The sequence below is a fragment of the Ursus americanus genome, chromosome 24 (assembly GCF_024610735.1).
Source record: "Ursus americanus isolate L20-20 chromosome 24, mUrsAme1.1.p, whole genome shotgun sequence".
NCBI lineage: Eukaryota > Metazoa > Chordata > Mammalia > Carnivora > Ursidae > Ursus > Ursus americanus.
Window position 1 is genome coordinate 5,022,639 of NC_142150.1, and position 16,463 is coordinate 5,039,101.

A 16,463-nucleotide genomic window follows, 5' to 3' on the forward strand; every position below is an offset into this window, starting at 1 on the left:
ACATTCTTCAGTTTGTCACTCCTTGATTGCCTGACAAATCTTGATTTTAGAGACTGTGGTAGTTTGAAGCTGACACCAAGATAGGATGGGATAAATGCCTGTCAAGGATAAAAGGGGGGGAAGCGGGGGCAGGCATGGAAAAACATGTTGCAGGTCTGAAAACAGAAATGGAAGGAGGAAGGAGGACTTGAGTAAGAAGAGACATGGATTTTCAGGCCCAAGTCACCTGTTAGAGGAGTCTCCCCTAACAGCCATGGACTGTAGTAGTGTCCCTGCTGTGATCAGTCACAGCTGGGAGTGGCTCAGGGAGCTATGGCCTCAACAAGGACACAGGGGTAGGTCCAGAGGGGCAGTAGCTGGGGGCTCTCCGTCAGTGCTGCCCCCCGCCCCCGGCAGCAGGAGCTCCAGCTACCACAGGGCAGAGGGTTGTAGATGCTAATGGGAGCCAGGATGGGGAGCCCCTCTCTAGTTCAGTGAGAGCTGCTAACGAGGCTGGATGTTCTCCTGGTCTCGAGACTTCTGTCTTTGCTGGTCCAGGTGAGGTCCTGCTGACTTTGAAGGAGATGGACCCACTGACTTTGGAAAACAGGAAGTTGGAGTCACAGGAGTTAAGGTCCAACTAATTCCACCACATGTCACGTGCGTGACCGTGGTCAGATTTCTGCATCTCAGTTTCCTGAACTGTGAAGTGAGGGTTGGACAAGACCTTTTGGCTCTGACATACTGTGATGCTTAGGGCCTTGACGATTTCAGTGGAGCCTTTGATCTCATATTTTTCCAAATTTATCTTTGTGAAAAGGATGATTACAACTTTTCATTGTCAGAGAGCTGATTCACCAAGATGATTTGAGGTGTAATTACGGTGTATGTGTGTATAGGCATTAGCAAGAAATTATTCTCAGGCATAAATGGTCTAATGTTAGTAGATGATTGCAAAAGACATTGGGTTGAATTGTTTAACGTCATGCTAATTTGCTTGAAGTGCAAACACTAATCAAGAACACTGAGTAATTATGATTTAGGTACAGGACCCCAATATATGAAATCGGCATTTTCGTGTGAACGTTATTGTCACTTATGTAACTGCTTACGGTATGCTGGGGGAGGATTCTAAGAAGTGCATTCATGACAGAGAATTGCAGTGACAAATCTTGGTCATTAATTTTACCTTTTGTTGAATCTCTTACAAGAGGCATCTATCAAATCTTAGGGAATAATTTTTACATTTAATGTAGCTTGATTAAATACGCACTTAATCTTAGACTGCTTTACATAGAGGATTAGCATATTGTGTGTGTGAAGAATTCCAGGAGTTTGAAGAAAAGGAGAGTCATTTACCTGGAGCCTTAAACCCACTTAATTTTAATCATTTTACAGATAGGGAAACTGAGGCCTAGAGTGTGTATTGCCCAAGATCGCAAAATAACAACTGCTAACAATTTTATTTTGCTTCCATGTACTGAGTACCTTTAGACGTCCTATATATATAGTCCTATATAAAAAATCCTTTACATACTATATATTACTATAATATATATAATTAAAATATATACTATATAAAAAGTCCTTTATATATATATGAGCTGTATATTGGCTACCGCAAGAAATGGATACAGCCATCATAAGAGATAGACACTGTTATTTCCCCCTCATTTGATGTATAAGGAAACTGCAGTATGGAAAGGCTAAGTTACTTGCTCTGGGGCACATGGGCAGAATGGCAAAGCCAGGATTTGCACCCAGGCAGTTTGGTCCAGAGTCCCTGCTTTCAACCGCAGACACACTTCTTCATCAACACAATGGGTTAAAAAAGGCAAGGTGGCACGAGAACTCACATCACCTCATTTCCTCTTAAGTGTTTTTTTTTTCCATAACGCTAGGTTTAATAAAAAAACAAATCCATTTTGATATTTTAAAATAACCTAGCAACTGAAACGGCAGAGTATCTGCCCAGAGCAGCAGGTCTGGGGGTGTTACTTTCTTGCGTGAAGCCCCCCAAGGCGATTCTTCTGAATCACTATCTCCACTTCTCCCAGGAGAAATTCAAGCAGCTAGAATTAATTAGCAGGTAGGAATCATTTATAATCAATGAATCATAGGCTTCAAAGCAAATGGCTGATTATGAAGTAGTTTCAAGATATGTGAAAAAGCTTTTTCCCAGAAATAAGCTAAACTAATCTTTATGTCTCATTTGTTGATGAATTTTCCATTCGCTTTTCTTCGTGGTTCTCCCTGGGTCCTATGTTCAGTCATTTCCAGCCTTCTCACTGTGAGTCTTAGCTCCCTCAGCCTCGAGCAGTCTGACATTGCTGAGTTACCCACTCTCTGATAGGGTTCCCCGGGTTGCTGTTTTGGCCTGGCTATACACACAATGCAGATGTCCCCTGAGCAGTGAGCTACTGTGGACTACTTCTCTTGCCTCGACCCCTGAACCCATTACCCAGCTGGAGTTTGCCATTGGCAAATGAACCAATTCTTCGGTCATAGCTGTAGCAACTCATTGGTTTTCAACTTGATGCCTCATTTAACTGCTAGTTTCTGTTCTCATTTGAAGCCAGTAGAACAACAAAGCAGTACTTGTTGAGACCATCAGTACTGAGATCTGATTTTCTGATCAAAACAACACATTAGTTGTCCATGTCCCAGGAGTTTGAAATTATCCCAGATTTCTGAAAAATAGTTTGGACCCCATGCAGACTCAGGTCTTTCCCAAAGCTAGAATACCTCATCACCTCCATAGTGGGACTGTGGGTGGGGCAGGATTATAGATTCCAGGGGGCTTCTAGGAGCATGGACCCACTGGTATTCCATTAAGGAAGATTAGTGGAGGATAGATGGAGTGAGTAACCATGAGACTTTGCTCTCTTTTCTTAGGCACTGGTGAGAAAAATCAATGCCTCAGACAATATCTACACCACGGAATCCACCACAGGGAACCTGTTCAGCCTGACCCAGGAGGGTGCTCCCTTATGCCGCATCATAGCCAAGGTGAGCTTCCTGGTTAGTGGCCAAAGTGACAGGCCTGGGGAGAGTAGGAGGAACCTAGTTTGGTGGGAATAGCTGGCTCAGGAAGTCTGTCCTGGCTCTAACATTTGTTTGCTGTGTGGTCTTGGAAGAGTCACCTCCCCTCTTTGGGCCTTCATGTCTCCATTTTTAATAGTGGCTAGGCCCTCTGATTTCAGTTCCCACTTGAGAGAAAAGCTGGTGCCCCCAGAGTCTGTATAATTCTCTTCATGTGGTATCTGTTAGAAATATCAACCCTCCTTGCTCATCTCTAGGTATCCCACCAAACCCAAACAAAACATATCCCCTAACTCAGGTTCTCGATGGATCCCCAAAATACTTGCAGCCACTGCAATACTACATGAGGAGAAGACAGAATTGAGGAGGACAGTGGTTTTCATCGATTACAATGGAAGGTTTTCTTTAAAGATTGATTGATTTATTTTAGAGAGAGAGCACAGTGGGGAGGGGCAGAAGCCCGTCATGGGGCTCGACCCCATGACGCTGAGAGCATGATCAGAACCAAAATCAGGAGTCTGATGCTTAACCAACTGAGCCACCCAGGCACCCCACAGTGGAAGTTTTAATTCGCTAGCTTCATGGTTAATTTGCCCCTATACTTGGGGTCCAAACACTTAAGGCAAATACAGGCAATTGATAACCCTAGGATCTCACTAGGATCTTGTTTTGTTTTTACTATTTTTTTTTTAACTTGAGAAATGACATTGCCATGGAGATAGAAGCAGTGATCTAATTGGAAGTGAAGTTATGTCTTTCAGTAGACTTAAGATGGCAGTTACAGGAAGATGTTCCAGCCCAGTGGTTCCCCATCCTCACTCTGTGTCACAATCCCTCAGGGAGTTTTGGAAAGCACAGATACTTTTCGCCCCACCTAAATTTACTGAGACTACATTTTAACAATCCCTACAGGTAATTCTGAGTCATGGCCACTCTCAGAAGCACTCATCTAAGCCCTTAAAGAAATCTGGAAGAGGAGGGTAAATGCTCGTCAACTCTGCTTAGGGGAGAAGTAAATTGTATGCAACAGCAATAGCTAACACTTGAGTGTTGCTGTCCAGCGTGCTTAATGCCTTACAGACGTTATTCCCTCTAAATTATAAAACCATCCTAGGAAGTAGGTATCATGTTGTTCTCATCTATAATTGAGGAAATGGTTTAGGGGTCTTACTCAAGGTCACACAACTGATAAAGATTGGAGTCAGAATTAGAACCCAAGTCTCTTTAAATCAGAGCTCATGATCCTAAAGCCCACAGTGGTGACTTCTGGTTCCATCCTGGCCCTTTAGATTCTTGGGCCAAAGAGTGACTCAGAAGTTCTCAACCCTGATGCATATTAGAATCACTAGGGAGCTTTAAATGTCACACAGCTAGTAAGTGGGTGAGCTGGAATTTGAAACTGCCTGCTTGGCAGCAAAGCTATGCTCTTGCTTATTATTCTGAGCTGCCTCTTAGCAGCCCCTTCTCTTTCTCCTTCTTCTCCTCCTCTTCCTCCTTTTGCCCTTCTCCCCCCTTCTACAACTTTCATTATTTGCTGCATCCTTTCTTTTCACCAAGCACTGCGCTAAGCTTTTCATTTATTATCTCATCTGATCCTCCCAATGATCTTCTGATGTGTTATAATTATAATTCCCATTTTTAAGATGAGGGGACAGAGGCTCAGAGAGAAGGTAAATAACTTGTCCAAAGTCATAGGCATTAAGTGCAAAGCTGGTATTTTAACCAGATCTACTGACTTCAAAATCTAAATCTCAATCTTATGTCTCCAGCCCTTGAGAGAGAGTAGACAGAAGGCTGAAGTGAAGAGAAGATTCAGGGATGACTCCCATCTTTCCAGCCTGGAAGATGGTGAGAATGGTTTCTTCAGTGGAATCCCTGTGTCTGGGTTCCTGACGGTGACGCAGGAGCTGGGAGTCCCTTGTACACAGCATCCTCACTGCTGATGCTCATTCCGTGTGCCCAACATTGTGACAAATGTGGGACAGCTGCTCGCAGTGGCCCTCCTCACCCACCTCCTTGGGGCCCAGTGTGGTCTGTCTTTGAGCACTTCATTCATCTGAGCTGCCTCCAGAAGATGCTTTGGGCAGCCCGTCTGAGGTCTGTCCTCTCAGCCCCTTGAGTTCCTTTGAAGGCCAAGAACAAACCCAGTCCTTCCTGTGATGGTAGTGGTAAGCCCCATCCCTTCCTGAGTGCAGAGCAGAGCAAACTCCCCTGTGCTTTGTTAAAATTATCCCCTATCCTGCTCCTCTGTTACTCCCCCCACCACTAGCCTACACCCCACAAGTGGCCTCCTTAGCTTTATGACAGTTTATCCCAAGTCTGCCTGAATAATACATACCATGATACACTTTGGCTTTGAGCCCATAGCTTTCTATAAAATTAAACAAGCTCTAGCCAACAGTGCAATTCTGCCAGCTCGGGTGATTCCTGGCTCTGCTTTATGATGGGTGCTGCTCTGGGGTCCTTGAGGGGGCTTCGGGGTAGCCCACACAACTAGACCATCTCACTTTCTCTGCAGCCTCCTTCCTCCTCCCACGTATCCCAACTCTTGGGATACCTTTTAGGAGGGTTTGAGATACTCTTCTAACCAGGAAGCTTTCCACAGACTGACCCTCACCTGGCTGTCCAGAGCTGGGTGCTGGGCCCTTTCACATACATTATTAACTGAGTTGTTCCCCCAATAGCTCGGTTGTATAGCTGCCGTGACCCCATTTTTAGTCAAAGTTAACCAGCAGCAAAGCCAGGATTTGAACCAGAGTCCCTTTCGTCTGGGTTTAGGATTTCCTCCCTTTAGCTTTGGCAGTAGCTAAAAATGCAAAGAAAGCTATTTTTCACAGGCTTGGGAAACAACGTAATGAGAATCCAGTGCAAATGGGTACGGAGGCTTAAATATAGTTATGCTGGGTTCAGTGCCTCCCGAGCCAAAGGAAGCCTGCCATATTGATCCTGGCTCTCAGTCTGGCGTTCTTTGGTACCACTTCTTTGTTGTCTGCTCCAGATATAAATACCTACCTGCTTGTTGATTACCATATCTATGTATCTATCTATTTTTCTATCATCTCTATCATCATACATATAAATAATATTTATACATATGATTAAACATAAACACACACATATAAAAATATATATACATACACATATAAACGCATATATAAGCACATATATGTATATAAATATTTATAGGTGGGGGGGTCATTAATAACCAGCAGGGCTGGCTAGGGAGACCTTAGGACTCCTGTTTCTTTTCTTCTCACTTTAAGAAGCAATTTTATTTTACTTCAGTGACTGTCTGAGTCAGGTCTTTATGTGGAACCCTCATCAGCTGTCTCAGAGACCATTAGAAAGTAGGAAGGCAGGGATAAATGATTGTGGAGCAAGGAGTAAGAGAGGGGGTGTCTTGTCACGCACTAGTCTATCTTTATCAGAGTCGTGCCATGCATTTACAATCAGAGTGCTTCTCTCTGACCCTTTCACAGTCCCCTCTCAGATTATGTTAGGAGTTCCTGCTCTGTGTTCCTATAACCCTGCACCCCCTCATTTCATTGCACCCCTACCCGGATTTCTTCCTGCTTTAAAAATCATCTGCCATCCCATGACTCACGGGTTGTCGGACCATGAGTTCAATATGGACCGGGCCCGAGGCAGTCTTGTTCAGTGCTTAGCACAGCGTCTGGCGTATGATGCACCACTAATAGTTTTTGGCTGCATGAATGCATTTACCAGCTGTATACAATATGCCCTTGCCCCACCAAATGAACTACCCAAAAGGAAGTGGGAAGACGAAAGTTGAGGATCACTCTCAGCTGATTATAAAATGTCAGAAATGACGAACTCATCTTGGTTCCTGCCGTGATAAGCAGCAGAACTCTCAGAATGAAAAGGGCTGCTGGGCTGAGTTTTGAGGGGTGCCAGGTAAGGAAGATTCGGGAGGACTTGTTTCAGCGAGCCTGTGCCGGGCCGTCGCGGTCACTGCCGCTGCTCCTTCCAGTTGCTCGCTCATTATCTGCCCGTCAGTCACAGCTGTGTCCCCAGAACATGAAACGGTGCCTGGTGCGAGGTACGTTGTTGAAAGAGGTCACAAAAATCTGACAGGGAATGGTATTTTTGCTGGACTCACCTTCTTCTTTGGTGACTTTTTTTTTTTTTTCCAGTTTGGGGAGCAGAGTGCAAACTGGTTTAGTTAGAGCCAGAAGGGGTGAGGTTAAAGGCGAGTGCCCCATAGGACCAAGTTCCCGGTAGTCTTCACGCATTCTTTCCTGCTGCCACCCCCAGGCACCCTTGCAGCTGTCAGGGGAGGGCAGAGGGAGGAAAGAGGGCAAAGGCAGATGTGGGGTGTCCAGCGTCTCATGCTCTGGACATCCGCGGTGGCGTTACCACCAGTTTCCTGGGTGCCCTGTGGGTCTGCTTTGTGACCTGTTGGCTCCCTCACTTTGCTCTGAGAGCCTGGGGGGCTTCAGTGATTTTTATAGAATAAATATGACCATTAAGATGAGTGACTCACCCTGGGCTTCTTCCCAGAAGTCCTCCCAGACTGCTGTGAAGTCTCCACATGTGAAAGGTGTTTCCAGGACCAGCTGTCACAAAAGAACAGTCCGCACTCAGCTAGGGTGATCGTTCCTGAAGGTTTTTCTTTTTTTTTCTTTTCTTTTACAAACTAGAGTGAAGAAGGGAAAACAAGGATGTGTAGATTTGGGTGAATTATTTCACCCATCTGGACTTGGCATTTTTTTCCCTCACAAAATGAGAAGAAATTCTAGTATTGATATAAATAAGACTCCTTTTTTTGTATGCCTGCCATGGTGGTTGGGAGGATCTGAGGCGTAATAGTGGTTTCTGGTGGAGGGGGAACCAGCACTGGGCCCCTAGGCTTCAGTTCCTTCCACCTGCCTCAGACTTGCTTCTAGAATCTATTTCTGATGACTCCAGGCTTATTCCACAGCAGGCTGCCGAGAGGGCGCTGCCAGCTGTGTGGGAGCAGGGCCGAATGGTGTTGAGCCTGGCCCTCTCAAATATGTCTGCCCTAGCCCCTGGTACCCCGGCCCCAGAAGCATTTGGGGAGTCCCACCTCCAATTTGGACTATCAAGAGTGATAGTACTTGTGGAGGGAGCATTTCATTGCAGCATGCATTTGAGCATGAAAGTGTGTGCGTTGGGGGGGGGGGACTGTAGGGGAGGAAGCATTCTCTTCTTTCTACCATCTTCTTAGGTTCCCTGGCTGGTACCCTGTAAACTGGGCTGACAGAAGACAGATTAACAAGAGAAAAACAAAAGTTTCTTAGCGTGTGCATTATGATTACACAGTGAGCTCTCAGAGATGAGTCAGAGGGTTGGTTAGAACTTGCACTTATATAGCATTTTAGAAAAAGAACAATTTTAGGGAAAGTAACAAAACAACAGGAAACCTGAGAAGAACTTTGAATCTCTAGGGGAGGTAGATCGTGAGAAGGCAGATCTATGGAAAACTAATCGTGGGTGAAGGATGGTTAGTCAGGTTTGTTGTGAGGGTTCCCCTGGGGCCACCTCCGTGCTGTAAGGGTCTGAAGTTGTCCTGGTGATTAACTTTTCTCCTTCCTAGGAGAGCAGAGAAAGGGGTATCTCTGTAAATATATGTCCTCCTTTTAGGCACACAGGGGAGGCCAGAGATCTCTGGTATCTGCTTCTTCCCAATTACCTTCAGCTCAAAACAATCTTTACGCCCCAGTGACATATTTTGGGGTGGCATATTCAGCTGCCCTCCAGATCTGAAGGCATCACAGCTGAGTGAGGGATGCCTGTTATTCTCTCATCAGCCCCAGGAATCATGACCCAGGGAGGTCACGTGACATTCTCTTTCTCTTGGCAGGAGGGCGGGGTCGTAGCACTCTTCAAGGTCTGCCGCCAGGACAGTTTCCGGTGCTTGTACCCCCAGGCGCTGCGCACGCTGGCGTCCATCTGCTGTGTGGAAGAGGGTGTCCACCAGCTGGAGAAGGTGAGAGAGCAGCTGGCTGGCTGGGTGGGGCGAGAGGTACCTGAGTCGGGGTGGGGGAGCAGTGGGGGGGCTCAATTGATCTGGTGACCACCTGTTCCCTGAGAACCTCTTTTTCCCAGGCATCTCTCCAATGGGGCTGCTGGGATCTTGACTATGGGAGTTAATGAAGAGGACAGGGATTGAGGAGTCTGGGCAGGGAGGGCAGGGCTCAAAGGGGCACTCAGCACTTCCTGGGTGGAAGGGCCAACAGTGCAGTGGGCAGAACACAGCAGGAGGCAGACAAGTAGTGTGCAGAGTGGTGTCAAAGGTCAGGGCTTTTGGTCCTTCACTCATGGCAGGACCCCCGTGGAAGGAGGAGGATCCTGCTCCCTGGGGGGCTGAGTAGGCAAGAGAAACATGTGCCTTGGTCTGGGCAAAGCAGGTGGGGCTCCACCAAGACAGAGGGAGTGGGGAAACAGAAGCTGAAGTCCAAGCGTGTGTTGGGTCCACAGGGCATGGGGTGGGCAGGGCCGGAGGGAAGGGAGTGATCTGGTAGGCCCAGGTACCTCAGCCCCAGGCCCACTCGGGACAATGTGACTAATTCCAGCTGCTGCCCCCCCCCCACCACTCTCCCCAGGTTGCAGGGCTGAGGTTGCTCTTTGCCACCCAGGCCTGAGTGGCTCTGAGGCCTGCAGATGGGCCCTCAGGAACTTTAGCCAGGAGGGTTGGGGAGGCTGGGGCTGACATTGGAGATGTCTCGACCAAGTTTCAAGGAAAGATATTGAACAATTTTATGGAGGAGTGGTTCAAAGGCCAGGAATAGGCTGGTGACAGTTGTGGTACTCTCAGGATTGGGGATAGATGCCTTGAGTCTGGTCTGTATGGGGATGGGGCAAACAAAATGTCCCCCTCCCTCTGTACCCTTGTCCCCCAGTCTGGTCCCAGCTCCCAGAAAACCCACATCCTACCAGCTTCTTCACTTTGGTCTGGACCGCTAGTCAGATGGTTATCTCACGTTCTGCTTGCCTCTTTCCAAATCTGCTCAGGCTACGGGACCCAGGGATCATGGGCTCAGAGACGCTTTTAGCCGAGGATGGAGGATGGATGGGGATTCTGCTCATTTTACAGAAGACAAGGCTGTGGGTCAAAATGGGGAAGTAATTTGTCTGGGGTCACAAGCAAGATGGTGGAAGAGCTAGGGCCCGCTCTCTGGCCCTCTGGGCAGAGTCTTCCCTTCCTGCAGGGGCGGAGTCCTTTGCACTCGAGTGCTTACACAGAGAGCAGAATGGACGGACGAGGGGTGGGGGTGTGTGTGACAAACAGATGAAAGGACAGACTCCCCCAGGTAAACGCACTGGACGTCTCCAGCTCTATGTGCCGAATAATCTTCTCTTCTCCCATAAAATCCTCTTCCTGGGACAGTGGAAACACGGCCAAACTGGTTTGTTTTTCATCTTTTTTCATGCTGGTTAGTGGGAAGAACAGGAAAAAATAGAAGGGACTGGAATCGCCAGCCCTCCAAAAGCAGTGGATTTCTTGGCTTCGGAGAGCTTGCAGAGCAGCAGGAAATTTTTAATCCGGGGAAGAAAAACAGCAGAGTTTTTTGTTTAGAGCTGAGAACCTGTGTAGCTGGGGAGTCGGGAGGCGATTTTTCCTTCCACCTTCCTGCTGCTGCTCCGAGGCCGGAAGGTGTGAGTGCACCTTTCCTGGGCCAGATGGGCCGCCTGGGGCCTGTGCGGACCTAGCTCCCAACACACATACCTTTTTAACTCACTAGAACCCGGTGAGGTGAACGCTCTTTACTCTCCATCTTAAAGACAGAAAACGGAGTCTCAGGCAGTTTCAGTGACTTGCCTAAAATCACAAAGTACATTCTAGAGTCAGAATTTGGACCCCGTCTGCCTGCGTCTGATGCCCAGGCTCCCTCACCGCCCTGCTGGTTTTATAGATTCTCTCAGAGTGCCAAAAAAGTCCTTGCAGCTAAACCTAGGGTCTCCTTGCTGCTCCTGGCCAATGTGCTAACCTCCCCCACCCCCGAATGGCACAAGAGAAGGTAGTCCTAACTGGGCATTCCCCTTGCCCAGGGCAGATTACTTTCCACCCACTAACAGTCCTGAAACACCACTGTGCCAGGCATGGAGCGGGAGGGTGACCAACCTGAGAAGAGCCCCCTGGTGGTCAGAACAGCAACTACATGCTACAGCCGTTGTGCTTGCCTACTGGCTCCTCAGGATTTAGAATGACATCTGATGCTTGCCTGAGAATGCAAACGTTCCCACTGCACAGATGAAGAAAGCAAGGCCCGGAGAGCTGAAATGACTTGTCACCAAAAATACTCATCATGTAATTCATTCATGCAGCAAATATTTATGGACTGCTCTTTGCCAGGCACTGTTCTAGGTACTGAGAATTTAGCAGTGTTTAGAGACAGACCCCCTCGTCCTCATGGAGCTTCCATTCTAGGGCAGGGGGGCACGAGCCATGGCCTGTGGGTCACATTCAGCCTGCTGCCTGTTTCAGTACAGCCTGTGAGCGGAGAGTTCTTCCCCCCCTCCCCATTTTTAAATGGTTAAAAAAAATAGGCGGAAGAATAACATTTTGTGGCTCGTGAAAATTCTGTGAAATTCGAATTCAAGTTTTTGACCCAGAAAGTTGTAGTGGAGCTGGCTCCTTCATTTAGGTGTTGACGGTCTACTTTTGTGCTACAACTGCCGAGTTGAGTGATTGTAAGGGGCCATACGGCCCTCAGAGCCAAAACCATTTCCTATCTGGCCCTCGGCAGAAAATGTGTATTGACCTCTGTTCTAACAGGTAATAAGATTGTTGTGACAATGATGAACAGGACAGTAACTAACAGAGGATCCTTGCTTTGGGCAAGCACTTCGCTAAGCCCTTCTTTTCACTGTGTCATGTAATCGTTACTCCTCTGGTGCTGTGATTATCCTCCTTGTTTATAGAAGGATGGGAGCCTCCGAGAAGGAAGCATCTTGCTCAAGAGCACACAGCTAATGAGTGGTCCAGCCGTCATGACATCGTGGCTCGGCCCAGCCCAAGCCAGCCTGGGCTGTGAACCATTACGTGGATCCAGGACTCAAATCTGACACTGTGAGGCCAACATCCACGTTCTTTTCCTCATAGCATGCTACTTCCAAAGTTGAGAGACGTTCTAAACCCAGGAAGGGCTCAGGGTCTCTCTCACCCCTGCCATGCCCCCCCTTCCCTCCCCCCACTAGGTCCTGCCCACACCTGCCCCACTGTGATACTGGACTGCTGACTGCTGGCCTCCAGAGGCGTTGTTAGTGTTCAGAGTGGAGGGTGGAGAAGCCCAGAGACAGGCTGGGTTGTAGAAACCACAGCATAACAGGGGAGTGTGGTGCCCAGGGGCTCTTGCCAGCCACCCACTCACAAGGCCCAATTCATGCACTAGTCAGATAATGTCAAAGTCCCAGCTTTCTGCTGATTTACTGGCCTGGGCTCCTCACTGAGGCTCACTTAATTAATTGGCAGTGAGAAATGTGCTGGATTTGGTGAAATTCATCTTTGTCATGCGGCTCCCCCACTTCCCTCCAACCCTGGAGAGGTCCGCTAAATCATGCCCGGACCCCGGTGTCAGAGGCGTGGGTCTAGCCAGAGCACCAGACACCCTGCTGCGTGATGCCTGAGCTCTGTCGGGCTTCGGGCATTTGTGTGGTCCTAGATTCAGTCGCAGTTCATTCATTCACTCTGTGAAGTCACTTTGGCATTGGTGTCCTTTCCATCATTCGGTCAGGCCATCCGCTCGCTCCTTCATTCATTCGCTCAGTCCGTCACCCAGCAATCATGCTACTCATCCGTTCCCTCCTGGCCCATCTGCTGAGAAGCCTCCCAGAACGGTGGGGAAGCCGTGGCCTCTGATGGTCAGGGTCTCCTGGTTTGGAGTCCAGGCTTCTCCACGACGAGCTTGGGCACCTTTCCCTGAGGACTTGACTTACCTTCCCAGAGGTGCAGTGTCCTCGGTGAAGTGGGCATGTTGAAATCCACCCCGAGGACTGTCAGAGGAGACTAGGCATGCAGTAACAGGGTGCTGTTCACACAAGGCGCCGACAAATGGTAGCTATTAGGATTGTGGCAGGTAGCAAGCTAATGGTCGGAGTTTTGACCTGGCCTGGGGAAGACTCCCGTCGGGTGGATGGGGGAGTGCTGCCCTGGCGGGAGAGGGGCTGGCACGGTGGGAGAGGCTGCTCAGTGCACAGTATGGAGAAGCTGCGTGGGGCTGGAGCACGAGTTCTTGCATCCTTTCCATTTTACAGATGAGGAAAGTGCTCAGAACTGGAGAGCTTTAGAACAAGGCTGGCTGGTTCTGAGGTGGGGACGGCAGAGGAACGGCTTCTTGCGAGCCAGGCTTGGGGTGTTGGCTTGGGCAGCGGCCGGACTTGGACACTCCCTGAAGAGGGCTGGAGGGGCGAGATGTCAAAACATAGCAAAGACCTCTCCAGAGGTGTCTGAAGGGCCTTTCAAGAATCTATCCTTTCTTTTCAGAGATCTGGTTCATCCTGGCCACAGCCTCCCCTGCATTGTGTTTCCCCTAAACCAGTGAGTTTCAGGAATTCTCTCCTACTTCCCTTATGTCCTTGGCAGACAGTCGCCCCTCATTCCCCAGACTCTGTGCTGGGCTCTGGAGAAGAGAGACCAACAGCTATGTTCCCTGTCTCCCACTGGGGGTGGCTGGGGAGAAGCCCAGAAGTTCAGACAGTGGGAAGAGGCTGTCCCATGGCCATCAGAGGCCACAGGCCGGTGGCACCACCTCTGCCTGGGGTGCTGGTGAAGGCAACAATAAAGAGGCAGTAGAGCTGGGCTCAGAGGGCCAAGGAGGAGCTCCCAGGCAGGCCAAGGGAAAGTGGCCTCAGCAAAGGCAGAGGTCTCCACAGCTGGCCAGTTGGTAGTGGAGCTATAAGTTTTTCAGAAGCTCTATGTTCAATGAACTGGGTGAGCCTGGAAGAAGAGACAGTGTTCTCTGGACCCCACCTTGGAGAAGACTGGAGGAAGAAAACAAGGGCCCAGGAGGGAGTGAGGGCCCCAGAGCCTCACAGACCAATGAGAGCAGATGGGCCCAACTCAGTCTGGATGGCCAGATGGCCCCACCTGCCTGGACTGGTCAAGGCAGCCTTCCTGGAGGACTGGCCGGGGAAGGTGGACTGGCATCCCTAAGGGGGAGGGCTCTAGGGTTTAGCGAGGCTGATGGAAGGCTCAGGAGCAAGTCACTCCTCTCTGAACCCTGGTTTCCTCTTTCTAACGTGAGGACAACTCCTTGGTGGACCTGCCGTGATGAGGCAGTGCGAGAGTGTGGGCGGGGGTCGCAGTGTGGTGCTTGCGCGGACAGAGCGCCAGGCCTGGGTTTGCTTCCCTTTCCTCCTCCTGGCCCATTTGTCTCCACCATTTCAGGTCGAGCTGGGGAAACCCTGCATACCCCCAAAAGGCTGAGTCCTGGGGATTTTACAACAGTCCTGGCAGAGTTCCAGATGTTCCGCGTGGTGAGAAGAAGGTCAGGGCGCTATTGGTGCAGGAGCTGGGGTTGGACAGGGCCAGGAGCCAGGATGGGGTTGCAGGAGGCTGGGGCTCGAGCGAGACTGGGGCTGTGGTCCAGGCAGGGGGCTGGGGATCTGATTGGCAGGAACCTATGGGTCTAGGGCCATAAGTGGGGGAGGTGGGGGGACTCAAAGCCCAATGCCTAAACAGGCTTAGACAACCTCCAAGACAGTTCTAGGAAGTGCCTCTTCCAGCCTTGAGACCGGAGACCATCTTTCTTTCAAAAGAGCTTCCTTTTATTCCCACCCCCCTCCCTCTTGTTTTATTTTTTCAAATAAGGAGTTCACTCTGTGCTGGAGCCAAAGGGAGAGTTTAATGAAAATCGATGGAGAAATTAAAGATGGAGAGAAATTAAAGATGAGCAGGGGGAAGGGAATGAGGGCTCAATTTCAAGTCCAAGAAGAAAATCATCAGTGGCGAGGATGGGAAAACTGCTGCCTCTCTCCACGCAGCTCAGCCACCCCTCCCCTGTCTCCTGGGCCAGCTTGTTGGGATTGAGATGCCCTGACATCTGAAGGGCTAGGCTGGAGGCAGCGGGAACCGGGATCCAGCTATTTAAATCCCAGAGACCCTTGCAGGAGGGAGCAGGGGGCAAGGCGCAAGGTGGGGGAGGTCCTGCTCCTCTAGCTGCCATGTCCCAGGACTTTCTCTCCACTGCTTCTTCCCCGCAGGGTTGCAGATGGTCATAAGTAGATAATATTCACAAAAAAGCCAGTTTTTCTTTTATTTTGTTCATTTGGTTCTCACAATCACATTGTAAGGAGGGCAGAGAGAAATGGTCACACCCATTTTACAGGGGGGAGAGTTGATGCTGGAAGGCATGGAGACAGTGGGGGAGGCAGAGCCTGGGCTGAGAACCCCATTCCTTTGCTCCCAGCTATAGGTTCTGTTTGCTACAGCCTTCCTTACATACTCTCATTAGCTGGAAAGGGTGTGGTGTGCAAGGCAGGGCAGCTACTCTGAAACTTGATACAGTCAGTTTCAGTATGTCCGAGAGGTTGGGTGGGGTGAGTGGGACAAGCAATCTTTGCTTAATTTAACTTGCAGCCCCTTCTTTATCCAGGAGTAGCTGCTAGAGCGAGGGAGAGAGAGGGAATGCCTCTGAATGGATATCCCAGATACCTCTCAACCCTGGGGCTCAACCCACCCCTCCTGCCCCCAGGTACAGGCCTTCACCTGTCTTGGGAATGGGCTGGAACAGTGCAAAGAACCCCAGGGTGCCTGTTAGCTGTCCATGCTGTGACTGACAGGTAGACAGGGATGGGGACTGCCACGGTCACTTTCCCCATCCCTGCAAGGGGGCTGTCTAGTGGGGGTGTGGTTCATTTCCTTCTCTGAGTTCCAAATCTCCCAAGGTTGTCCCTCCACCTTGAGAGTAGGGGTGAGGCGACCTGAAGGAGGTCAGGAAGCAGAGAGGCAAGAACAAAATTAGGCACACTGTCCCACCTCCCTGCTAGCCTCCCGCCTCTCACAAGAGTTCACGCTGAGATGACAGGCCAGTATTGTTCAGACCGAAGGAAGGTCCTGATGGTTTGGGGGGCTGCAGCTCACGGGCAAGGCACAGCCTGAGTTTGGACAAGGCGCGGAGCCCCCTGGCCGCCTGAACGAAGTGCTGCGGCGGCAGAGACACGCGGCGCTCGGTCGGGGCCTCCGTAAGCCCCCTTGCGCTGTGCGGCAGCGACCCCTGGTGGATAAGAGCGGCAGCGGCAGCCCTGTCACCCCGCCGGAGGCTGTCTTCTGGAGCTGAGGAGGCTGGTGGGCTCAGGGTCCGAAACACTGATCCGGGACTGTGTATGGGGGGTGGGGGAGCGGGGAGGAGGTGCGGAGGGGGGAAGGGAGACTTCCAAATTCAAGGCAACGCGAGCTTCCTCCTACCAACCCAGCTCCCTCCAGGAGGAGGATGTGGATACATCTTGTAATCTAACGT

The 16,463-nt window shown here is 49.8% G+C and overlaps 1 protein-coding gene across 2 annotated transcripts in view; it reads left to right on the plus strand.

Annotated features, from left to right (window-relative positions):
• The window catches only part of INSC (INSC spindle orientation adaptor protein), a 121,237-nt gene that overhangs the window by 65,749 nt on the left and 39,025 nt on the right, over nucleotides 1-16,463 (plus strand). For both annotated transcript variants that reach the window (XM_045796550.2, XM_087855296.1), the window contains exons 6-7: nucleotides 2,875-2,988; nucleotides 8,867-8,992. In XM_045796550.2, coding sequence (XP_045652506.2) covers nucleotides 2,875-2,988; nucleotides 8,867-8,992 — 240 coding nt within the window. The remainder of the gene's footprint in view (nucleotides 1-2,874; nucleotides 2,989-8,866; nucleotides 8,993-16,463) is intronic.